Source organism: Chelon labrosus (assembly GCF_963514085.1).
Source record: "Chelon labrosus genome assembly, chromosome: 12".
Taxonomy (NCBI): domain Eukaryota; kingdom Metazoa; phylum Chordata; class Actinopteri; order Mugiliformes; family Mugilidae; genus Chelon; species Chelon labrosus.
Window position 1 is genome coordinate 26,084,871 of NC_140345.1, and position 27,155 is coordinate 26,112,025.

At 41.3% G+C, this 27,155-nt stretch overlaps 1 protein-coding gene across 1 annotated transcript; it reads left to right on the forward strand.

Moving 5' to 3' along the window:
• The first annotated feature begins 2,619 nt into the window (after positions 1 to 2,619).
• LOC311496599 (syntaxin-12-like) lies at positions 2,620 to 27,155 on the forward strand. Its single transcript, XM_084556489.1, has 3 exons — positions 2,620 to 2,870; positions 12,513 to 12,595; positions 27,050 to 27,155. The coding sequence occupies exons 1-3, from the start codon at positions 2,804 to 2,806 to the stop codon at positions 27,143 to 27,145; spliced, it is 246 nt and encodes an 81-aa protein (XP_084412615.1). The 5' UTR covers positions 2,620 to 2,803; the 3' UTR covers positions 27,146 to 27,155.

The following is a 27,155-nucleotide window of genomic DNA, read 5'->3' on the forward strand; positions in this document are numbered from 1 at the left end:
TTGACCATGATTGGGTTTGTGTTCACAGGGCAAGCCCTCAACGCAACGCACAAACCTTTCTTCTTTTGTTGGTTATAATTTATGCTGGATAATTCTAACTTCAACGAAGTAGTTTTGCACACATCTAAAACATTTACAATTGTGGTTGTTCTCATTTTGAACATTAACTTAACAAAGAATCACTAAGACTAGTTATAACAGTGCATTAAGATCATTAAGGAACAAAACACTTAAAGGGGAACTGCTGTTTTTTACAACCTGGACATTATTTCTGGCATAAAATACGATTGTTTACTCACCCATATAACTTTGGTGTAATATTTAGTACTTGGGAAGATATTTAGACTAAGTTCAATCTTTGAACTTAGTCTGGGGAGTCTGCCATGTAATTTCTACTGCACAAGAGGCGTGAACAACGGGCATAGTTCAAATGACTCTGTACGCAATTGGATAGTCATTCACCAATCAGACCATCGATCCGGGTGACGTATTTTGCAGAGCAACGCGAAACTCGGCAAACACGTCTTTCTTTTGTATGAATTCTTCCAGTGCAAGTTTCTGTTCCGTTTTCAAAGAAAACTTGCCTTTGAAATCTTTTAAAACAGCAGCGACAGCGGCGTCGACGGATAGCTGTGCTCTGGTGGCTGCCATGTTTCATGTAAACAACAAGCTGCTTGCCGTCTTTACCGTCGCTTCTCTGACGTCAGCGCGCCAGGCGGATAAGCCCGTTTGTGATTGGCTCCAGAAAAAGTGGATCGGCTGCAGGAGAAATGAATGTGTGGGTTTCCAGACTGATCTGCAGGCGGAAAAGAATCCGCCGTCAGATCAGGCTGGCGAAAGCCAGACGAGCGCCGCATATATCCATATAATGAGAGTGACTGATGCACCGAAACGCAACCTCTAAATAACGCATTATCTGCCACGCAACTCGTTCATTTCACCAATATTTTGACATGATAGGCTAGTGATGATAACTCCGGCCTCAACGGGAAATAGCACTAGCGTATCATAACAAAATATTGGTAAAATGAACGAGTAAAATGAACGAGTTTCGCAATTCGAAAATGCATTATTTAGAGGCTGCGTTTCGGTGCCCCATTCACTCCCATTATATGGATATACGCAGATCTAAATACCTGACGAATCACACCAAATGACACCAAAGTTATATGGGTGAGTAAACAATCGTATTTTATGCCAGAAATAAGGTCCAGGTTGTAAAAAAACAGTAGTTCCCCTTTAAAGCCAGTCAAATGATTATGGATTACTGTAATTCATTACTGTCTGGCTGTCCAAATAGCTCTTTAAAAAGCCTCCAGTTGATTCAAAATGCCGCAGCAAGAGCATTGACAGGAATTAGCAAGAGAGATCATATTACTCCAGTTTTAGCTTCTCTTCACTGGCTCCCTTTAAAGTCTAGAATAGAATTTAAAATCCTCCTCCTTACATACAAGGCCCTTAAAGGCCTAGCTCCATCGTATCTTAAAGACCTTATTGTACCATATCATCCCAACAGATCACTTCGGTCTGAAAGTGCAGGCCTACTTGTGGTTCCTAGAATTTCAAAAAGTAGAATGGGAGGCAGAGCTTTCAGCTATCAGGCTCCTCTCCTGTGGAACCAGCTCCCAGTTTGGGTTCGGGAGGCAGACACTCTCTCTATTTTTAAGGTCAGGCTTAAGACTTTCCTTTTTGATCAAGCTTATAGTTAGGGCTGGACTAAACCATCCCTTAGTTATGCTGCTATAGGCCTAGGCTGCTGGGGGACGATGCACCAAACACATGTCCTCCTTCTTTCTTCTCTCTCCTCTCGTGCATCCTCCACTTTCTTTTCTCTGGCACAGAGCTCTTGCCCTCTAATTTCCTATCTACTACTAGTCATGCAATTCTGTGCTATTACTATGTAGAATGTTTACTGCTGTGTGCCATATGAGCTGGGTTCTGCTCGAGGTTTCTTCCTGTTAAAAGGGAGTTTTTCCTTGCCACCGTTGCCTTCAGGCTTGCTCTGGGGGTTTCAGGCCGGGTTTTTGTAAAGCGTCTTGAGACGATTTGTATTGTTATTGACGCTATATAAATAAAATTGAATTGAATTGAATTGAAATGCACTACAACACAAAAACTTCCTAGTAAGAAGAATTATCTTGGAAGACAAGAAAAAAAAAAGCATATTTTGCCTTGATTTAAGATATTTCATGTTAGTTAGGTTTTCAGGTTTTGCAGTGTTTACCCGGTGTGTGCTGTGTGTGTCTTCTGCATGAATGAAATTTGCTCTAAAAGTATCTGAAAATCTGGTGGTGTGGATTTAGAAAGGAGACAGGAGGGGGACGACAGACTGGGCTCAAGGTCTGGTTATATCAGCTGGTTCAAGAGTAACATACACGAATATTTGTCTGAAGAGGAGCTGCACTGTAAAAATTGAAATCTAGTAAACATAAAATATCAAATACACTAGGTTTTTGTCTTTCAAGGTAATTCTTCTTACTGGGCAGTTTTTGTGTTGGAGCATTTGACTCGCTTTAAGCGTTCCTAAATTATCCTAATAGGCGGATAACAATAACTTGTTATTGGGATTTTCTAAGCGGTTCTTAGTTATGTTAATGCTTAAAATGGGAACTACCACAACTCTAGTACAAAACTTCTTGGCTGAATTTCTTATTTCTAACATCTGACATCTTAACATAATAAAAACAGACAACGACCAATTGTAATTCTTTGTTTTATTGATACATGATTAATTGTAAGTAGCGTGTCAACGGAGTACTGCCATCTAACATTATCATATACTGTGTTTTCTCTGCAGAGAGACATGCTGGATGTCAGTCAAATCATGAAGGATCTGGCCAGCATGGTCCACGAGCAAGGAGACGCCATAGGTAAGACGCTGCGTGATCTGGTGTGTGTTGGTTTACATCGTCGACCCCCCGCCTCGACTGTCAAAGACGACGTTCGAGGGCACGTTTTAACGCGGTGCTCTCGATTAATAATGTGAGATTTGCTTTTGCTGGGGAAGAACAAACTTTTTAAGCTCCACCTCGGTGCCAGGCTGACAGATCCGCTGATGGGGAGCAAAATGTTGTGGGTTTACACAAACACTCGCCTGTTAGTGAAAATCAATTTAGACAACCAGATATCTGTAAACAGCTCTCCGCTCCCTGCAGTGATGTAGACTTGGCAAAAAAAAAAAGAAAAAAAAAAAGAGAAAGAAAATAATGAAACTTGAAGCACACAGATAGGAGGCAGATATAGAGGCTTTACTGCCGGATCGTAATTCCGCCGTCGCTGGAGAATCGGCTCTGACTTTATGTCTGACAGCCACGCTATTTTGATGGAGGTGCAGATCAATTCTCAACGGAAGTGAAAGGTCTGAAAAGATCAGATAGCTTTCCAAATTGAGGTTTTAGCTGTGTTTTGTGTGGCTGGAGAAGAATCGGTTCATTTGGAGGTTCACCTTACGCTAAATAAATAATTGTGAGGCTAATTTAGCCTTTTAGCCGTTGGTGTGCGCCACGCAAATACACAACCAACGATGATGGTTGGTGGCAAAACACACTGGATCCAAGTCATGAAACAAAATGACAGAACAAGTATGAGCAACCTGGAGGTAGATAAACCTGATCTACTTGGAGTATGTGGACTTACACCTACCAGGCATAACATTATGACCGCCTTCCTAATATTGAGTAGGTCTCCCTTGTGCCCCCAAAATAGTTGTGACTCATCATAGAATGGACATAGGCCTTCTGAGGGTGTCCTGTGGTGTCTGGCAACAAAATGTTGTTAGTGGGGGGCCTTTGGGTGCTATGGGTTGAGGGGATCATCCCGCAAATACTTGATCAGTTTGGGATCTAGTGAATTTGGAAGCCAGGTCAACAATTCAATTCAAATCAGCAAATGTTCATGTCTCTAAGCCAATCTCAATTAGTTTGAGATTTGTGACGCAACCGAACAGCTGACTCAACTCTCAAGTCCTTAAAGGTCTCACACAACCATAAGATAGTGAACCCAAATGCACACCTCAAAGTTGGAAGAACTAGACTAAAGATAATAATGTGTGATCAGCTTTGAATAAGCCCGTTGAGTGGATAAGACGTGGCGTGTTGCTGTGATGTTGTTCCTAATAAAAATTTCGTATTAAATGCAAAATGAATGCAAAAAAAGTATCTTCCCGGTACTTTCAGACTACTAGAGCACGATGTTTGTAGTTTAGTTTGAAATAAAGGTCATGCTGGGCATTGGTGATTTTAAACGAATGTCTATCAAACACGAAGACGTGGTGCGATTATTTCCAACAGCAGGATAGACCATGACCACTTTCATGTTCAAGGATGAGTTTTAATGCAAAAGGACGCGCACGTGGGTTTGGGATAACAATGGCGCTCTGTTGCACAGGAGGAAGAGGATGATAAGTCAGGCGGTTAATGTGCCGTAGTTGGATCCATTCATCTTTGATTTGGGCGATTTCAGGTTTATTTCGTTGAAATATTATTTCAACTAAGAATCCCCAGACCCATCTTTACGGCGGCAGAGGGAGCTCAACGCGCTGCAAACCTTAGAAAATGCATGCAAAGAAAGAGCGTCTTCATGAATTTGATGAATACTCACAACCACACACACAAACACAATGCAAGTACACACAACACTCTGTATACCCGCTAAACGTTTCTACGAATAATTTGCATACTGGCTCTCGCCATTCTTGTTTTTACTCATTATCAATCTCTCTTGTTGCATCCATCAGCTATATCTTCTGCTCTTTTTTGTATCTTGTTGATGCTTAATCAGATGTATGTATCATCTCCTTCCTTCTGCTGTTCTCTTCTCCTCCTCTCCTCTCCTCTCTCTCTTCTGCGATAAAAATAAAACTGAAGTTAATCAAATTGAAATGAACACCAGCAAATACTCACAGCAGCAGTAAATAATACAGGAACGTGACGGGTAGCAAACTCCAACAACTCCAAAAGTCATAAAGTGGGTCTCAGCCCGGCCCATCGATTGTCGGGGTCCTATGGAAACATTTCTGTACCTGCTGGTGACGCGAGTGCACTGTAAAACATTTCAGGTCGGCAAAACTGGGAACCAAAAGTTCACCTGGTGCCTTAAGAAGCAACTTGACAAAACTTGCTTCAACTCAAAAAGCCAAGTTTTAACTAATGATCATTTCTTGTTTCAACTTGGTACTATTTAGAGTTAAAACAACTTGCTAGGTTACATTATCCATTGAAGAAAACTTATTTTATCTTGTCAAATGAACTCACAATTTCTCACAATTTCAACTACACTATATTCATATCATATTGCCATTTTAAGTTGAGAGCACTAAAGCTTTATCTGGTTTGTAATTAGATTTCTTATCTTGACAACTAATGGCAAGTATTAAAGTCTACCTAAACTTCAGACATATTCCACTCACCTCGTGTTTGCTCCAAAAAGTTAACATTTATTTAAAAATATATTAACAAAACGTACAAAGGTTGGTATTGGCATTTGAAACAATGCCCCCACAAAAATTGGATCCACCAAAAACATTCACTTTGGAAAGCATTTCAGGTAGGGAAACGTTTTCTCAAATGCCACCCATCCAAGGTTTAATCCTCTTTCGTAGAGCCTTGATTCAAAGGTGGACGGCATAGTGGCATGGTGAAAAGAAGTGTGCAGGCAAAAATGGCGGCAAGTTAAAGACAAAAAAAACAACTTTATCATAACGTAATGCTGCTGTAATGTTCCACCCATCCAAGGTTTAATCCTCTTTCATAGAGCCTTGGTTCAAAGGTGGACGGCACAGTGTGTACCCCTCCTCTCGCCCAATAACAGCTGGGATAGGCTCCAGCCCCGCTGCGACCCTTCAGAGGACAAGCTTTTATAGAAAATGAATGAATGATTCAAAGGTATAACCATTTTATAGTAATAGTAATTCTGTCTAATTAAAAAAAAAAAGCAAAAATTGGCGACAACCTCTATATTTCCCATTTCCCAGTGGTCATATAATGTCGCTCCTCCTCCTACCCACTGCTTTTTTTCCCGCAAGAGTTAAATGAACATTGACCACAGGGTATTGGAGTTAAAGATAAGAAAAACTTCCACATAACTCAATGCTGCTGTAATGTTTTACAGTGTATTTGCAGCACCATTGTGTTACTTTCCATGTGTTTTCTTGAGCTGCAGCGTGTCGAGCTCTCTCAGCCACCCCATATCCTACACTATTAAAAGTGCACAATCAGCATTTAAGACTTGTAAATGTCAGCGGCCAACTTAAACTATTGACAAACATTTGTCACGTTTTATGAACGCGACAAAAAAATGTTAATTTTAGTTCACTTTGGGAGCTTGAAACAGAGTAACGCAGGCTTTGAGTGTTCCCTCGTGATAACCTGCCAGAAGGATACTTAAGCAGGTTATCAAAGCAACTGAGTTAGCATGCAGTAAACTGCAGTTACAACGTTCATGCTAATTACTATGCTAGCTTTGACAAAATGTGTACTTTTTTTTTTACATAAAACCCTCCACATTATAGTGAAAAACTGTTAGGTGTGACTCCTCCGTGCGAACCAGTGTGTGTGTGTGTGTGTGTGTGTGTGTGTGTGTGTGATGAGCTTTTCTAGACGGAATAGGGAGCAATAACTTGTGCTAATTGCAGCCTTTTTGTTACAGAGTGTCCTTTTGTCTGCTGCCTTCAATCAGGCTAATGTAGATGCCCTTTAAATACCCTTTAGAGTCTGGCTTACTCCAAGTCTACAAGAATGGGATTCTTTTTCCTCCCTTTATTTTCCTGGTCCATAATTCTCAATTAGGACGCCATATCCTGAACATATACGGCAATGAAGGACGTACATGATGTAAAGCTGCATTTGGGTTGTTGTTTAGTGTTTTGCAGGTTTTCATTTTGTATGTTTATTATATTGCTTTATACTGTAAATTGGACTATATTGTAGTGACTTGTCAACATCGACTAATCTCTGATGGTGTCACTAATAAAAACACAGTAGAAAGTGATGTTTTGCAACAATGAAATCTATATTCTTGACCTGTATACATATGCTGAGAACAGACAGCTCATGTGTTACATACTGTGAGCTGCAGATATGTATAGCCTGTATAAAAACAGGCAGCACCTCAGCACCATTAATAGCATTTAATAGTAGTCCACAGCGTGTTGTAAGATGGGATAGTGTAGCTGGGTATTTCGCTGAAGCCTTCTCCGTGTGTGCTGCAGCTAAAGGTCTAATAAAGAAATTGACGATTAAATAGTTGATGTGCATCCTCCTTCTCTCTGTTACTGCGGGATGTTTGATGAAGTTGTTAACTGACAAAGTTCAGAGGATTTGGGCCGTTCCTCTTCCAGCGGATGCCTTTTCAGATGCATTGCAGTAGTACTTTTGTTGCATCTCAGGACTGACATTTCACGGTAGTATGGACTTCATCTTTAGTGAAGTATTTCCACACACTTGATGAACCTCTGCTAGTTTGCTGCAACGACCCACTGAGCTCTTCACCTGTTTTCTTGGAGGCATCCATGTTGTTATTGTCACATGATCAGTGACTAGTGAAACATGATGCTTAAAGCGTCATGGCACAAACTGAGTAATATGTACAACCCCTAACAGTCACGTCTTGGTCAGACTTCTTGAACAGAGTTCACAGTATGTGTTTCAGCTTCACTTTAACGCATTGCTTACGCCACTCTTTGAGACAAATATACACTTTCTTCCTTCACACTTCTTTAGTTGGTACATCCCACTACATTTTGTGTTTGGTCAGCATAATCAGACATGCACACGCTGCTCGTAGGTTTTCAGTCACGTCGTCATTTGGAAGGTAGAGGAACACAGTGTGCTTCCATCTAAATGACAGAGCGGAGAGACAGAAGAGGTGTCTGTTGAAGACTGTCGAGTTTGCTGGCATTATACCACAGCAGAAGTCCAATCTGATCATTACAGAGCCAGGCAATAATGGACCTCTTCCCATTAACATGAGATGCCCTGAAATTGCCTTTGGCCTTTTTTGAACAAGGCTTTCTTGGTGTAGTGGCAGATATGAATAATATGTGACTGTGATGTGGAGGCGTTTGAAGAAAAAAAGCAGCAGGTAACACAAAGAAAAGAATGGGCTGAAGAAGGACAGATTAATGCTTGTATGGCCTATTCAGGCTGGCGAAGGACTCACTATATTGAAACCCATGAGTTGAGACACACAATCAACAAGGTTGCTTCGGCAAGCAGACACAAACTCTGGCACACCGCACAAAGGAAGTGTTAAAAACACATTCATTCGTGGTTTTCAGAGTGATTACTGTGGAACTGAACAAGCTGGGGCCTCGTTTGAATTGGATAATATGATATGTTACCGATGTAGCTTTAGATAGCTTCGACTGTATTGTACCGACACAAAGCTAATGTAATACACCTCACCGCAAGTACCGCGAGTACAACAGCAGAAGTGCAGCTGTATCTTACAGTATGTACGGTGGTATTGGCAGTGAGGAGGCAGTTTATTATGCATTGATTGTACGCAGACATAAATGTGTAATATATAAAGGTGAAGTGGATAGAAGTTAGAAAGGATGAATATGCATTTAAGGGTTGTATGACATAGTGTGTATAGCTGGTTACATGGTATGTGCAATATGAATAACAGTCATCTAAGCAATGTAAGAGGAATGTGACTTTAAACAAAAATAAATTAAATAACTATGTAAATCAGCTTCTGATTATGCATTGTATTATCTTTAAATCTTTTTATGTACAAATGCAAATTACAGACCTTATGCAGGAAGCGATATTTGCTCATATCAACGCTCAATTTGTTCTTATTTTGGTAATACCCACTTATTCCTAGGAGACATAACTGACCTTCTATAAAGATAGACAACCCATAAAGTAGTTTTGAAGCTTCATGTGTGTGACTGAATGCAACTGACCCAAATAATGCATAGATTTAAACCTTGATATAATTTAAACGGTGAGTTAACGGTGAGTTTACTCCGCATCAATGGGGTGAACCACGGTAGATTTGTTTGTGTCGTGATTCATAAAAGGACTAGGCTAATTATTTACAAGATTTACAAATATTAGTTGTTGTCTAATATTAATGGTGAGAAATGGTGAGAAAAACGGGTTTTGCAGTGGCAGCGTGGAGGGGGGTGACTCCAGAACGCTGGAATTCACTGTTAAGCCTTCTTGAGGTGTCGTGGGCCTATCTTAACAAAACATCGGTGAAGGGAGGTGCCCACTTGAAAACCCCAATGACATGCTCTATACTGCTGTTGTTTAGGCCAGGTTCCTGATGTCATATTGCTTGGTAGCTATGGTTAGCTGCTGAGCGGGCCATACAAGCCAGCAGCTTTAGGTTAGCTTATGTTTCACAATGTTTGAATTATCCTCTGCTGCTCTGTTGGGCCTACAAGCCAGCAGCATTTACTTAGTTTATTTAGATTTTAGGTTAAGCTAGCCAGTAGCATTTGGTTAGCTTATATTTCACAAGGTTTGAGTTAGCGTCTGCTGCTGAGCGGGCCATACAAGCCAGCAGCATTTACTTAGTTTATTTAGATTGTAGGTTAAGCGTCATATCACATGACTGTAGGTTTGTTAGGTTTTCTCAGCTGGACAGGGCCTCTAAATGTGTTTTGCCTGGGATTTTGGCACAAGGGGTTGTAACATCCAATCCTGTGTATTATTGAATGAAACGGTGAGTTAACCCCATACAGTTGTCATGAATGTGGAAATAAGTTATAGTTTGTACCAGGCTATGAACATGTTTATTCCCTCCATAAAGTTGGGAATACTAACACGGAGGACGCCATGACAGCTCCTCAAAGTGAAGCCAAAGAATGTGGAGCTCCCCCTGGTGGCTGGCTGGAGTATAACTCATAAGCTCCGCCCCCTCCATGTTAGTGGACTAAAACACTAAAATACACATCCAATTATTTCTTTTTCAAGGATGGTTTCAGTCATTTTATATAGTTAATATAATCCTGATGCATGTTTTGTTTTAGTTATTTGACGTGACAGTTGCTATTGTCAACCGCTCAGCAAGCAGCAAGAGCTGGAAAAAAGTGTATAATCCAACATTTCTTTGTAACTGGCGGATGTAGCGGTAGCAGAGAGTATTAATCAAACGTGAGTCTAGAGGAAGAGTGGGTGGGTCATCAGTAACTCCGCTTTTGGTCCATGCTGCTCGGACTCAGGCTCCAAACTCACACAATGACGCCGCCCGTATCCCTGGAATTCTAGCGTCAGTTTGACAAATGGGAGGAAGTGGAGACGCATCGTCCATATTTTATACAGCCTATGATTCAGAGTCACTTTTGGAGGCAGCCTCAAATAGCCATGCAAGGAACCACTTTTGCCTTTGTTTCGTAGCAGGTTTCTTTTTTTTATTTTCATCCATTTTCATGTCAAACCATTTTCTGCATTTACATCAAATGCTGCACAAATGCTTCGCCCTTGCTTCATTTCAAAATTTCTTGTTACGCCAATAATTATACGTTTGTCCCCTCATTTACTTGCAGTGAACATGACATGAAAAGAAACAAAAAAAGATGCTGAAGGTCTGAAGTTTCTGTTGAATTCCATTTAAAAATACTTCTTAAACTTAAAAATGTTAATTTGATAACATGCTGCTGTATTTAGGACGGCTCATGGGCCCTCTAAAGACGGCCCATCTTACTCGTGAGCCCTGACACACACCACATTTAAATGTGTAAGTTACTATCCCGATATGTTGTGTTAGGTGTTAGGTATTGAGTGTTAGGTTGCGGTGGAAAAGAAGGTAAATGAATAATTGAGTCCACTAATTAACTTTACTGTTTTAGCTGTTGAGTCTGAGCATGTTTTCCCTCACACTCTCTAATTCACCCAAAGAAGAAAGAGCATTTAGTCAGCAATCAGCACAATTCATTCACCCAACCTTCTCCTCTTGTTAAGTCCAAAAGTTAATTCTCCCACAAGCTGAAGTGATGCAGTAATTACCCGAGACCATCAGAGCCTCAAACACAAGCCATTACCCACATCTCTGAACTGGCTGTAGCATTTTCATTCTCGCCACACCAAACAATCAATAGCACTCTCGCTGTTATTGGCCAGCTGTAAATATATGTGGGTAATAATGTGGCCATACCAAATATTTTAAACCCTCCACTTCATTAAACATGTTGCGTCTCATCCCATTAACTCCTCTGTATTGACAGCCCATGCTGTTTTAGCTGCGTCACCCCCTAGAGCCCTTGTTGTAGTAGTAGTAGTAGTAACAGAGAGTGTTCATGTGTTGTCGTTTATTGTACTGTCCAGGCTGTGTGTGCAGAGTAGGCGTTGCACGACTGTTATGTGATGAAAGTCAAGTCGACGCTGACTAGTCACTAATGGTGTCACTAATAAAAACACAGTAGAAAGTAATGCTTTGATACAATGAAATCTATATTCTTGACCTGAATACATATGCTGAGAACAGACAGCTCATGTGCTACATACTGTGGGCTGCAGATATGTATAGCCTGTATAAAAACAGGCAGCACCTCAGCACCATCAATAGCATTTAATAGTACTCGACGGTGTGTTGGAAGATGGGATAGTGTAGCCGGGTTAAAAAATTAATGTAGTATTTCTCTACATTACACTCTCATCACAGCAACAGTTTCATTGCTTATGAAAGAGACTCGCTTCCCCTCATTTTCTGTGAGAAAATATTAATTTCCCCACTGTGTCTCACATGTTCTACACTCGATATCCTGTGTTTCTTTGGTTCTGCATATAGACTGTATATAAACATGGACAAAGTGTCGCCTCTTCGTGGCTTTGGCCAAACTGATGCTATTTTCTCTGGGATGCAGGCGGTGCCATCTTGCGCGTTTGGAGCCAGAGTCTGATCAGCACGATCCGAGAGCGATATCGATGACACACTTTCCGCCAGACTCACTCACGTTTTCGTTTAGTTTATACTACACTCTGCTCTACCTCCACCAGTTACAAGGAAATGTTGGATCTATAGTGTCAAATAACTAAAACTAAACTTATCAGAAAAATGGACGCTGGAAAATGCATCAACATTATAATAACTACCTAAAAAGACAGAAACAATCCTTGAAAAAAATTATTCAACGTGTATGTTGGTGTTTTAGTTTGGCCCAAATCCCATCCACTAACGCCGAGGAGGCAGAGCTTATGACCTATACTGCAGCCAGTCACAAGGGGGAACTCTACTTGCTTTGGCTTTGGTAGACACACAAAATATTCATTTTCCAACCGTGTCTGTGTCTGACGTGTTCTGTAATCACTGGCTATCTTGCGTTTCTTTGGTTCTGCCATTTTTGGTCACCTGTAGCAAAAGTCTTGTTTTGCGGAGAAGCTACACTTCAAGACACTAGCGCCACCTACTGTTAAACAGTCCATGAATGGTCCATGTCCCATTATATGTTTAAAATTTGCTGTGGTCCAATTAATGTAATTTAATTTCAATTCAGTTTGGACTCCCCTGCTACATACTGTTGTACTGAAAGTGACCCGTTGTGCTCTTTGTTTCCTCAGACAGTATTGAAGATTACATCCAGACCACAACATCTAACGTGGAATCCGCCAATCAGGAGCTCGCCAAGGCCAACCAATACCAGGTAGGTAACCAGAACCGTAACCTTCCCCGCGCTGCAGCGTGCTCCTCCCTGCTTCACATTCACTCCGTTTTTATTTCACCGTTGCGTGCTTCACTGCGCCTTTCGCATTGTTATGCACTCACAAAAAGCTTAGCTTGATCAGCCATGCAAACGGGGACTTTGCTAACTAGATTACACAGCTTCATCACGTCCCCCACTAGCATAATAACAGAGATGATGCAACTTCATGTCATACTTTACTAGCTTTTGCCTTCAGTTATATTAATTGTGTTTAGAGACAGGGAACATAAAATGCTTGTCTGGAGTCTTATAAAAACACAAAACCGCACGTGTAATTTCTATTCCGTGAGCGAGTTGCTTCTACTAAGATAATGGTTATAAATTTTCTAATTTTATCCTACAAGTGTATTGACTGAGAGAAAAAAAAAATGCATTAATGGCCTTTCGACTGCAGCCAGAAATTAAATAAAGCTAGGTTTGTTTTTTCGTTTTTTTGCTCTCTGTGGTTTTTGTGGTGGCTAGAATTTCCATTTCACAGCACATATTGGAGGGACGTTTTATGAGATGCCCAAGGGTCCGCTTTCCCTCTTTCTTTTCAAGGAAATATGTGTGTTCTCTGCCATTCTGTCAGGGACTATCTCAATAGGCCAGAGCTCTGTGTGGCTCTGTGCTGTGTAGGCCCCTGGCTATGGTAAATAATGTATTGACAAAGGTGTCACTGGGTTAATAAAGGATATACTTTTTTTTTTTTTTTTTACACATGGGTTACCTATCTTTACAGCATCCAAACTCTCTACCTGTGCAGTTTTATTATTATTATTTTACTTTTTTGCACTACAGGACAGATATTTATGTGATTTGAGCTCCATCTTGAAACAGTTTGAATTATTTGAATTAATTTTGGAGCTCAGCTTGCAATTTTGCTGCATTTACAGATTTCGACATCACATCTTTAATATGTAAAAATAAAAAATAAAAAAATTAAAAAAAAAACAGCTGCAGACTTCTTTCCGGAGTTTGTCCGCGGCTGCAGTTCTTTTTGTGCCGCTCTCTCCTCGCGAGCGAACAAATGAGCGAACGGCAACAGCTTTCCCATTAATTGTCATTTCATTATCTCAAGGAGAGCTGAGCCGTGACCAAGCTCACGCAGAGCAATTTAGCTCTCCGCCAATCCAGACAGCCCCCGTCTTTGCAGAGGCAGAGCAGCTGAATGGATGAAAAAATAAAAAAAAAATAAAAAAAGGAGAAGACGGACAGACGCAGGCTCTAAATCAGACTCGCAGATTATATACTCTCCCATGATGACTCGGCTGGGGAGAACAATAGCAGTGTGATTGTATAAATATTTGTTGATTTTGCATCACTCCATATCTCTGTGTGTGGAGTATGTAGAGATAATTCTGCTGTCTTCATGCCTAAATATAGTATTTTCTGTACAAGTACATACACATGGCAAAAGCTAATGTGAAATATCTTGAATAAAGGCAAAATGTGCTCGATAATTCTTCTTACTGGGCAGTTTTTGTGCTGGAGCTTTTGACTCGCTTCAAGTGTTTTGTTCCTAAATCATACAAAACACGATTATCCTAAATTATTATGAGGCTATTATGACTTGTTATTGAGTTTTTCTTACTCGTTCTTAGAAAGCTGATGTTCAGAAAGAGAAATGTCACATTTCTTAAGGTTTTAGATGAACACAGACATGTACAAAAGCATTACTGGTATTTTTCCTCTTGTTAACATGTTAAAAACAGACAATAACCAAATGCAATTCATTGTTTTATTGTTGGTCTTATGTCACATCCCAGTAATTACGTGTACCCATAGATGAAAAACAGTACAGAGCAATGACAGTACTTACTGAAAAGTCCCAACTGAGTAATCTGTCCTGTTCATATTTTCCATGAATCAACACAAATCTGCTTGTTTTTGTATCTGTGGGTTCTTTGAGGATACATGTATTTACTTTAAAAAAAATTCTGTTCTATTGACAGATGATTTTACTTAAAGGGAATTACCATTTTTTACAACCTGGACCTTATTATTGACATAAAATACGGTCATTTACACACCCATATAACTTTGGTGTCATTTGGAGTCGTTCAGACGATATTTAGATCCAGTGGAGCGCTGCATATATCCATATAGTTGGAGTGATTGGGGAACCTAAACGCAGCCTCTAAATAACGCTTTATCTGCTGCGAAACTCGTTAATTTCACCAATATTTTGTTATGACACGCTAGTGCTATCTAGTTCAGGGTGTAAAAGACGTTATTTCCCCGGTTTATGTCTCTGCAGGACATAGACGCCGTAACCCATGCTCGTAGCCAACGCCGATGAAAGCCATTTGTACTTGTGTGCATGTCAGTCTGTCTTGTTCTGTAAAAATGTCACCCGAACGCTAGTCGGCGCTGTGTCTTTTTTTTGCCAGTCGGGTGATTTTTTGTTTCCACTTCCTGCTTCATATTCAACAATGGCGACTGAAACTTTCGCAGAAATCTTGCCAAAATTTTGCCGAAGACGAGTCGTACAAATACTTGTACCTTCGAACCTCCTCAGTTAACCTTTCCTCGACGTGTTCCACCTTTATTGATCCAAAACAATCCATTCGAAAATGCTGAGATGGAGAAGCAGCAGGAAATACTAAAGCAGAAATGCGCTACTACCAAGCAGACCAATCACAGCTCTTGCAGTTCAGGGGGAGGACTGCTTGAATTTGTCCCTTTCTCCAATGAGTGGTTCTCTAATGACTCATTATCAGTCAGAGGCTCCACGTCGGGCTAAGGCGTTAGGGTCTACGTAGGGAGAAATATATTCCTGATTTTAAAACATTTTTCTTGCGTTTTAAGCAGAGTTTGTTTGCTGCAGCCTCTGCTTGTTTTTTTTTTCCAAGATTTTTTCCAATGTTACAGTTCATCATGGTGAGATACTGTATACACAGAAGCTGCTGTCACCGCTTAGCACCGAGCGACACTTGGACTGAATACAGAGCACGTAGTTGAACTGTCTGCGTTTCCACTTCATCTGACAAGTCGCCTGCTTTTATTGGCATTTCACCAGCCTTCAGCACATTTCTCTTTTAGCACACTTTAACGTTTTCATTGTTTGTCGAATAAAAACACTGAAAATCATGCAGCATGTCAGCTGATGCTTAGAATAACTGCTGAACTGTTTGGAAGGATTCCACAGGCTGCTGTCGTCTGCTACTTTTCAATTTAATATATTGTTGTCAGTGCAGAGAAGTGACACTGCCCTTTGTAAAAGGCACTTGCTTGAACCATCTCCAAAAAAAAGAAAAAAGACGGACTCTGGCATTACTCTCTAACTGAGACTTCATGTTATTTGACAGAAATGACGCATTCATTCTTGAAATGCTTCAATTTTCAGCGATAGTTCATCGGTAAACAACGAACAATTTCTACCAATCCATTTACAGTGTTCATAACCGCACTTGTACACAGTGTTTGTTATCACCGCTGGACTTTAAATGAGTGTTCTGTGAGTTTATCTCCGTGTCCTGCAAAGCCCCTTTTGCAGAACTCGCTCACGTTCAGTCGCAGTGGTGCACAAAATCAGCGAGGAAATGGGACCGGAGTGTAAGTTCGGTCAGGTGTTTTTATACCAGCGAGTAGCTTGTATTTAGCCAATATGGAGTAAGTGTAGTGTGAAGTTAATGGCGCCATTGTGATCACATAAAAATTCAATGGGGGTGCAGTGCAAGGAAGAGCGATTGAATACTCGGAGGCAAGTCTGAGCATTGATGTAGCCCTGAACACTCCTTGATGGTGGTCCACATGCACCAGTGCACATCTCCACCAATGGTCAATTAAGAGCGGATGTCATTTTCTTCTCGGGCCCCGCCTTGTCTACTCACTTTACATTGAAAATAAATTGAATCTATAATCCATTATCCGGAGGCAGATTACTCTCCCCGCCGCAAGTGTCTCCAGTTGCGGTGGTGTTTTATCACCTCATCCGTGTTCACCGGACCACGGTGAACTCCCATTGTTGATTTGCGCATGGGATGGCTTATAATTACCAATAAAACAGATGTTCAAATCAGTGAACAAAAGCTGAAGCCAATTTGATAGTGGGGGGAGGGGGGGGGGGAAACTTGTGCAATAACCAAAGTCATTAGTGATTTGATTTACAGAAGTGGAGGGAGGATTGGGGTTTTGTTAAGACTTACAAGTCCATCCGTCTTCAGATTTGAAAATTGATCTCCCGGTGACAAACAACATCTTTCTTCTAAGCCTCGGAGAAAATCAATGTAACACAGTTTTCCTCCGGCTAAATTGAGAATAATATAGAGTGCTGGCTATTGTGATCGTGGAGGGAACAAGAGAAGAGGGAGGGGAAGGGAAAGAAGACATGAAAGGGAAGATGGCTCATAAATGAATGGGTAGACCGATGAATGGACCCATCCGCATGCAGACACATATAAATTGCTGCCCTTTTGACAAATCAGATAATGAAAAAGAATAACCTAATCACAGTGTTGCAGCTCTGAATGATCACTGCACTTGGACTGGGGGATGGGCCAAGGCTGACAGATTGCGGAGGGAAACTGGCTTTCTGTTCAATCACTCTCCCCACCCCCCACCCCCCACCCAGTCCCTCTGGACTCCTTATGCCACTTTGAAGGATATGGAGTGGAAATAACAATGTTTGAAGTTACCCAGGTTGATGTCAGTGACACTCCTCTGGCTCTGCCCCCGATCGTCCACAGCTGGGTTTGCGCATGCTGAAGAGGAGAGGGAAAACCTGACTTCAAATAAAACATGGATGCTTTTCTTAGATGTTTCTTAATACGAATTTTGGTTTTTATTTAAAAAAAAAAAAAAATAACTCCTAGGTCATTACCTGCCATGATAACTATGTTGCACTTCTTTTTCCACCTTTGGCTTACACCCGGTGACTGAATGTAATGGTTGCATAGCAGACCAATTTGCATGGGATAAGCTATGCCAATTGCTAATTGAAAAACAGACGGTACATTTGACACGAGCAGGATAAACCAATTGCCTCTTTATGAAAATGTGTTTAATTTTGCACTTTATCGAATAAGCCCCGGACAGGATTTTTTATCTTTATATCTATATATTTTGCCAGTGCTAATTCTTAAATGCTTAGTAATACATGCATTTGTATTCAATAAATTTAGTGATGGATTTACCGGTTGCCTTGGCACATCCTCCTCCAGGGATGAGGGGATTTCCTCAGTCCGTCGATCAAGAAGCTCCGGCACCGCAATGCACACGCTTCATTGGCTGACCAAGCTCTGTGCAGGCACGGGGGTGGTTGGCATTGTCCCTTATGAGCAGAAGGTTACAGGTGTAAACCCCCATCGCCTTAGTCTTGGCCTATCCAACTTCCCATGGACCTTTTCTCTTTCGTGTTTAGAAGTGAACTAATATCTGGGTGTTTAGAATGAGCACTGGTGACAGACTGCCACCTACGGAACCTTGATTAACAGAAGATCCCAAAATCAGAAAGTCTAAGAAAATGAAGCTTTCACAGACGCAGCCATGCTGTTTGACTGACATGTGGTCCTTGGAAAACACAGCACATCAACTGAGCAACAGAACTGAGCTCTGAGTTTTAGTTTGAGAACAAATTAAAATGAAGATAGTTAACAGAAACCGATTCCTCAGTAGGAAGGCAAACTAGAAGAGAGAGAATAATCGTAAATGACCAATTTATGTGAAAGGTTGTGTTTGCTGTTCAGTAATTCACATGATGGAATGACTTCTCATGGTTTTTCTGTTGCATGTCTCAGTCAGGTTGCCAAATCAGGATGAAATCTGTGTTTTTCCGCATTAATTGACTGCTCGGTTAGCCTGGAAGGTAATGGAGTTCCACCATTGGGGACTATGCTCCAGCAAAGATTTGCTGGTTCTGTTCAAATTGTTTCGACGGGCTTGATGTAGTGATGAAAAGAAGAGTAACAGAAACGTAGTCATACATGTTATCCGAGCGAATTTGTGTTGAATTAATTTAAAACAAAATGGCTTCGACTGATTGGAGGACTAAGCAATTGCATGCACAGATAGCACAGATTTTTCCCCCTCTCTGTATCGGTTGAAATACGCTCCATTATCAAATCCAAACGGCGTTACCAGGCTCATATTTTGATCTCACTATAATGAACTGTAACTTCAGTGAAATCTTGCAAAAAACAGATGAAACTCTGCTTAAAAAACAAGAAAAAAGGGATAAATTACTTAAATTAAGCCAAATTATCGTCCAGAAGGACTATGCCAGGCTATTGTTTGGTTGTAAAAATTCAAAAAAAAAAAACAGGGTATCCAGGGTAATAAAATTTGTCATCCATCATTACACAGAAACAAGAGGGAATTAAAGTCAGCAAAAAGGGTCTCCAGGTGTGTGTGTAACTGAGAAGCAAGTTCACAGCATTTATTGCGATTGTTATTCGTCAGCTGTTGAGTTATTGGGGATTCATTCTTTTTACAGTTCCACATATCAGTGTTGTGCAAAGTACTGGCAGACAGTGGGCACGAGTCCTCGGAGGAGACAAGCAAGGCTAAGATGTCTCAAGGTTCTTAACATAATTCTGACATTGCCTTTTTAAGTGTTTGTTTTGTTAGCGTCTAAATTCGCGGAAGAAAAATGACCGGCTTCCTAAGCTGGAACGTGGCCTTGAGAACTACTTGTGCATTTGCTGTATATCAGAAGGGTTGAGTCAATCGAGTAAGTACGGTACGAGACAGTTTTGTGTTTTTATTTTATTTACCTTGGCAACTACTTCTCGGATGGCATTTTGATCATTGTCCCATTCAGAGCTCACATTGTCTGCGCCGGACAATCGGGAGCTTCCTGCCGCAGTTGTGCTTTTAAAATGATCAAATTCATGAATGGCATAAAAACTAATCCCGGCTAGCCTCAAGTGCGTCTTTGAGCAGATATTATATTTCAGACTGAACTGTCAGTCTTTCACAAATATGGATTTTCTGGATAGAAACTACGCTTTTCTTTTTATTATTTCAGTTTGCGGAATAACGGGGAGTCACTTTAATGAAGCGAATGCAACAGGCAGGGTGTAGTCATTATAGGTCCAATATATTATTTATTTAAAGGGGAACTACTGTTTTTTACAACCCAGACCATATTTCTGGCACAAAATACGATCGTTTACTCACCCATATAACTTTTGTGTAATTTGTAGTCAGTCGTAAGATATTTAGATATATGTATATCCATATAGTGGGAGTGACTGGGGCACCGAAACGCAGCCTCTAAATAACGCATTATCTGCTGCGAAACTCATTCATCTACCTTTTATCATCATCCGGGGTCTGTAGATTGACTATGGTTCGTCTATGGTTCGTCCACAACTTCAGATTCGGAAAAATATTCAGCCATGTTGCAAAAAACTAGCAGTTGCAAATTACAGGCAAACAAGCCAACCGTCGCAGGTGCGCGCGATGCTCAGAGATGACATCGTCCCGGTCAGAAGACATCATCCGGGGTCTGTAGGTCAATCTACAAAATATTGGTGATATGAACGAGTTTCGCGGCAGATAATGCGTTATTTAGAGGCTGCGTTTCGGTGCCCCAGTCACTCCCACTATATGGATATACGCAGATCTAAATATCTCCTGAACGACTTAAAATTACACAAAAGTTATATGGGTGAGTAAACGATCGTATTGTATGCCAGAAATAAGGTCCAGGTTGTAAAAAACAGTAGTTCCCCTTTAAGGGCTAACCTATAGTATGTACAGGTAGCTTTAAATATATCTTGAAACACTGATGAATGGTTCTACTGTGCCCGTTTAGTCTGAACTCTCCAGTGTTCTGTACTTACGATGCTGAGGTCTGAGGGGAGCATCCACCATGTCAGAGGTACGGCTGGCATAAAAAAAATATAATAATAAATTAAAAATTAGAAAAAGGACAAATATGCTGATGCTGTTCAGTGTTTTTGTTCCGTTGTTGACAATGATTTTCACAGGGCTTCCTCCCAGGATGCCAGGATTGGCCGTGAAGTCTGTGTTTATTTGCCTCTCCACTTAAACATCATAATCAGGGTGACTGCATGGGACTCTGAGTTTTATGTAAATTACATATAAGCCGATTACAAGTGAGGCAGTTCCGCTGTAAACATTATTTATTTTATGGACTTCCAATTTTCCCAAACAGATATGATAAAGGGGGAATAATATGGTGGTCATTATCGTTGCATTGCATTATTGTTGTACCGTGAGGATGTTTCTCATGTCACACAAGGTAAGTAGTTTTTCCTCCCAGAGACGCAGCAAGTTTGTCTTCCGCATAAGAAAGGGAGAGATTAGAAAGTTGATTTGTATGGCCGTGCTATCAGCTGTTATGCTTATGAAGCAGTTTTGTTTTGCTTTCTGCATTGTAGAAAAGTATTGTCTTTAACTGTTTTATATTGTTGGAGAGTTGCTGGTGGTGACAGAAATAATGGAAAGGTAAAAAAAAGCCCCTATCACGTCTTTTCACTCGCTAATCTCTCATCCTTCCTCTCGACCAAGATTGCCGGCCTTCATATTGACATGAGGGATATTGCAGCACGCCAAGTCATGAAGCTGTGAAAAGTTATGAGAACTTATGAAGAACCAAATGATGCACCACGCTATCCTTCTGGACTAGTATGCCATGCACACCATTAACCAAAATTTACCATGGTCAATATACAGCAATCAGCCACAACATTAAAACCAGAGAAGTCAATAGCATGGACCATCTTGTGACAATTCAAAGTTCTGCTGGGAAATGTTTGGACCTAGCATTCATTCGTGTGGATGTTTCTTAGACATGTAGCACCCACCTGGACCAGACCAGGCACCCCCAACCCATAACAATGACACTCCTTGGTGGCAGCAGCCGACCAACTCAAAAAAACATGAAGAACAGCACAAGGTGTTGACCTGGCCTCCAAATTTGCTAGATCCCAAACTGACCAAGACCCTCAGAAGGCCCATGTCCATTGTCTGATGAATCACAACTGTTTTGGAGGCACAAGGGAGACCTATACAATATTAGGAAGGTGGTCATAATGTTATGCCTGATTGGTGTATAACTAAAGATTGTATTTAAATAACAAAGACAAATCTAATTCTCACTGCATTTTCTTTTCTGTCTTTCATGCTTATATATCAGATTAATCGGTTTTTGCACTTTTTTCCGTGACCTTAAAAGATCACATTCAAGTCTTCAACATGCACCTGCAGGCGTTTTCAGTCCTGCAAATGACAACACACCAGTTGCTCGGTGTGGCTTTAAAATATTGATGCTGAGAAAAGAAAACACTTAAGAGAAAAAGCATAGGTTAGAGTTCAAACAGAGGAAGAGAAGTCATAGAACGGCTTTGTACAGTGCAGGTTGTACAAGGTAGTGATAGAGGACTCAACCATTTCCCGTCCGCCTGACAGAGGTCACTGATGTAGTTAAAAAAGCTCCACAGAGGCACATTGCCCAAGACGGGTGAGCAAACCCTGGATTTGCACTTTACCTTTTCACAAGGACTCACAGGTGGATGTTGTATTCTTGGAGAAGGCGCGTGGCCTTATCTCCAGAGGTTGTTTGTTGAGGGCTCTTCTGTTGTAAGGTGTTGGGCCAGTTTGAAAAACGCCATTCTTTCTAGTTCATTTCCAGTGGGTGTCAGCCTTCACAAAGTGAACTTCATCTTTTATATTTGGGGATTTTAATGGACGGACTTTTGAGGCGCAGCACAAGACGCCAACACCCGCCTTTACGACCTCAGGTACGCATCTCTGCTTTTTGCCGATGATGTAGTTTCGCCAGCTTTGTCAGCATGTGACCCCACTTACTTCAGTCAGCAGCCAAGTGTGAAACGGTCAGGATGAGAGCGAGCACCTCCAAGACTGAGGCCAGTGTTCTCTGTCAGAAAAAGACAAATTGTTCCCTACAGAATAGAAAAGAACCACTACTTAGCCGGAAGAAAAAAAGGAAATTGATGCAGCAACAGCACGTTGTACAGTACATTTATTTTGGTCTGTTGCGAGGAAGACCTACAGATGAGTCCAACACTGCCACCACTTATCGCAGTAAGGCTTTGAAAGGTTAATATCATAGCTAAATCTAAAACCAAACGTATTCCAGGAACTTTTCAAGGCTAAACTACCTTTTGAAAGAGCTATTTGAGATGATTCTGCTATCTGATCACAATGTGCTGCCAGGAATCTCCCATCCAGGCTGGGGGCAACCTTGAGGAAGACCTTGGATACATTTGATTGATTTTATGTTTCTGGGCTAAGTTCATGACTAGGCAAAGCATGCCTCCCACTTAGAGGAACGCTAGGCAAACATTTACTTTGAGAATGGTCTACCTGGTGTTATTTTTTTCCACAGTGCATGTTCTGCAGATTAACCACAGCAGCCGGTATATTTCAGAGGGTATCTGGGTATCTTCGGGAGTGAGCTAACTTGAGCAGATTCCAGCGAAACCTTCTGCACAAGAATGCACAAAAAAAATAAAAAATTACCTGTACTATTATTAGTCATGTTTCTCCCTTCCAGTACAGTTATGAACATTAGGAGTTACATCAGGGGCACTGAAATAAACAGTTGGCAGTGCTAATTGGCTCTGTGCTGGCCTTTGGATTGGTTGCTGACCCACTTTGGTTACGGTTGCTAACGTATTATCGTTATGTGATGGCACATTGCGTGAGGCATTGCTTGTGCACGTCGTCAATCAGTCCTACCACGTTCAAAGACAAAGTCCCCCCCCCCCCCCCCCCCTTCACACCTTGAGACTGGAGCCTCTGACTGATAATGAGTCATTAGAGAACCACTCATTGGAGAAAAAGGACAAAGTCAAACAGTCCTCCCAATAGGGTAATAGGCAGTTTATGCTTCTACGTCAATTTGATGGCGTAGCTACGGCAACAGTGCCGAGCATACGTATACCCTAGTGGCGTAGTTTGACGTGCACTAAACTGCGACGTAGAGCAAGACGCAAGAACTGTGATTGGTCCGCTTGGTAGTAGCGTGTTTCCGTTTAGTATTTCCGGCTGCTTCTCCATCTATGTAATTTTCAAATTGATTGTTTTGGATCAATAAAGATCGAGGAACACGTCGAGGAAAGGTTAACTGAGGAGGTACGGAGATACGTATGGAGGACTCGTCTTCGGCGAAAGTCGCCCTTGTTGAAAGTGAAGCAGGGAGGAGAAACAAAAATTAACCCGACTGGTAAAAAAGAGCATTCGTGGCCAATCCTAGCGTTTTTGCAGAGCGAGCCAGTCTGATGAGCGCGCAAATATAAACGCATGCACAGCGTCTATGTCTTGAAATGCTTTAAATGAGCCTTAAGTTTCTGGTCATTAACAGACACTCGTCAAGCAAGTTACTGGTTTAAACCCCAACTCCTCCACCACTCCTTCAGAACTGAAGAAGCTACTTGGATGAAACCTCTTAAAGAAACTCTACCGGTCCAGCTGCCTTTCTTTGGCATTTTTGGATTCACTTCAAAGAAACTAACTAAAGGAGCTCAGGTCAAACCGGAAATAAATGAAGAGTATGATGGAAAATATGACATGTGCTGTCTTTTCCATCTCCTCAAAATTGACATTCTTGCTCATGATTTTTCATGTGAGACATTAAAAGTGAGTTAAAAAAATAATAATAAAAGGTGCGAGGGAGACGCTGTCTTTACCCTGAGGGCTTGCACCTCTCATCGGCCCTGAAGTGCCGGCACTAAGGACACATTCTCTGGCAGATTAATTCGCTGGTGATAAGAGCAACCCTCCTCTATTCTCCCACGTCTCTCCCTCTGAGCGTCCCCCGTCCTGCCTCTCAGCTCGCCCCTGCAATCTGGAAAATTCTGGTTTAAAAATACCGCAACACTTCCTCTGTTATACTAAGCCCCCCCTTTTTTTTGTTCCCCCTCTACCTTATTTATTTCCTTGTTCCTATCCCCAAATAACAACAGCACCGGGATGAGCAAGCCAGAGAAAAGAAGAAGAAGAAGGGAGGGAGTGTATGAAAGAGAAGGGATGGGGGCATAGTTTGGGGAGCGATTGGGTGGGGTGGGGTGGGGTGGTGGGGGGCGACTCTGCCCTGTCAGAGCAAGCAGAGAGAAGGACAGGATGGCAGAGAAAGTTTATAAGGCGTAGTTTAGGAGGAAATGCGTGCGAGAAGCCGGGGAATCTGTGGTGGCCAGCTGCAAGAGGGGAGATAGCGGAGAAAGGCTTTTAATTCTCAATCCCCACAGAGCCTTTGAAAATTACCAATCTTCTTATCACAGACGCAGGGCTGCTTATGCAAATTGTTGTGGAGTGGAACGTTTAAACGGAAAATTACTCGACAGCATTTTTTTTTTCCTCTCTCTCCCTCTTCCTTCTCGCTTCCTCCCCCCCCCCCCCGCTCCCCTCCACTCTCTCTTCCACACAGAAAGCCTGTTTTGAGTCTCAGATAAGAAGATGAATTGCTCTCTCCGTGCTTTGAAGCGCGTCAGGATTTAAAGACTCCAGCCTCGGCTCTGGTCTAACGCCGCTGCTCTCGCTGCCTTTGTAGCAGAAAACAGGCTGGGGAGAAAAAAAAATAAAAATGGGAGAAAAAGCATTTCAAAACAACATAGATTCTGTGCTCCAACACATCGTCCCCGCCTGAGGAGACAAGGAGCAAAGAAAATATATAAATATTCCCTAACCCCTGCTCCTCACTCTGTTCCCTGTAAGATTCTTGCTTAACACAGTCAACTTCTTTTAGTTTTTTTTTTTTTTTTTTTTTGCAAGAATGGCAAATAACTGACACGGCTGGAGAAAGCTCATGTGGAAAGGAAATGTTTGCATTTGCAGATTGTGTTTGAAAACTTTAGCACGGATAATAATGCTAGGAATGAAACAGAAAACAGCGCAAATCAGGAGCTGAAGTGGTTCCAGTGAAACAAATGTAATTGACTATTTATTAAAGAAAATGCAAAACTATGTTTCTGCAGTTCATAATCTGGGATGAAGCAGCTTTTAACTTCTCTCCTCCACGTAGGCTGAATCAGTAGCTCTGGACGGCCGTGGTCTTTGCACAGTTCAGAAACTAAATGAAAAGCACTAAATTTAAAAAAGGTTTGAAAATGATATCAGCACTAATATGCGTATATATGTGAAAAAATGAAAATAAAAATTGTAAAATGTGCAAATTGTACAGAAAAAAATATTACATGGCTTCTAAAGTTAAAAAAATATGCATGCACAATGTGCAACAAGCTAATTCATGTAGATGCATTACCATGGTTAGTTTGTCTTAAGGATACATTTCTCTGTATATCAGCAGTAATAACTAATTAGAGTTAGGTTTTCGTTTGCAACCAAATCAAAAATACCATCCTTTGCAGGAGAGGTTTCGTTTCTATTAATGCCATCTAATATATTGGAGAGAAAAGTTAAAATTAAATACAGGATGTGCATATCGTCACATCGCTTCCCCCTGGAAGGCGCTATGGGGCCCTGAGGTGGCGCATCACAAGACTGAGAAACAGCTTTTCCCCCTCAGCTGTCCAAGAACTCAATTCTCACCCCCCTTATCCTGCTGCCCCCCACCTCCACCGCCTAAATAGCTTCTGGACTCAATGCACTTTTAATATCTTTATGCACTTAAATTAAGTTTGTATATATATATATATATATATATATATCAGTTTCATCTCTGCATACGCGAGGATGTGTGTGTGAGTGAAGTATCTCTAGGAGAGCTGTTGTTAAATTTTGTTGTATTCCTCTCAATGCAATGACAATAAAGACATTAGATTTTATTCTATTCTGTTAAAAAAAGCAAATGCATGATAACAACTTGAAGCGTTGAGGTGGAAATTCAAATCGAAAACATAACACTGAAGAACCTGCTGCACGTTTAAGTTATATTGCATGGTATACCACTAGTAATTAGGGTTAGTGAAAGAGATATACTGTTCATGGAAAAGGGCCTACACGGGTTTCATACAGTCAGGATGTGCAGCCGAGCGCAGACCACCACGGGTCCCCTTTTTTTTTTTTCTTTTCTACATTTTATTTTGTCAGCGTGACCTGGAATCCTCTAGTTACTTTGCAGCTGCATTGATCTCATCTGGCTGAAATGCCACGTTCCTTGTTCATTTCATGTTCGCTTTCAAGATGTTTTGCTTTTTGTTCCTTTCCCGTTTGGTGCGTATTGTGTGCGCTGAGGAGATGCATTGGATTAGTTGATTGGGGGGGGGGGGGGGGAGAATCAAAAACAGGGCAGCTGGGGTGGCTGTGTGGTTATTAAAGTGGAGTTTGGCATTTAAAGCGCTGCTAATGCAGTATGGCAAGAGCTTAAAGCGTCTGCATAAATACTGGTGTCGAGCGGAATATTTTCACTCATAAACTGACTGATTTAATGGCAGAGCAGAGGTATTATCCTTTGCATCATCTTTGTGTTCAGAAGTGTTGAGAAGAGACAGAAGTAATGCTTTAACTCCTTTCTCTCCGCAGAGGCAGCTGAGGAAGAGGAAGTGCTACCTCCTGGTGGCCGGAGCCGTCGTCCTCGCCATCCTCGTCATCATCATTGCTGTTTCAGCAAGGAAATGAGACTGGCCGC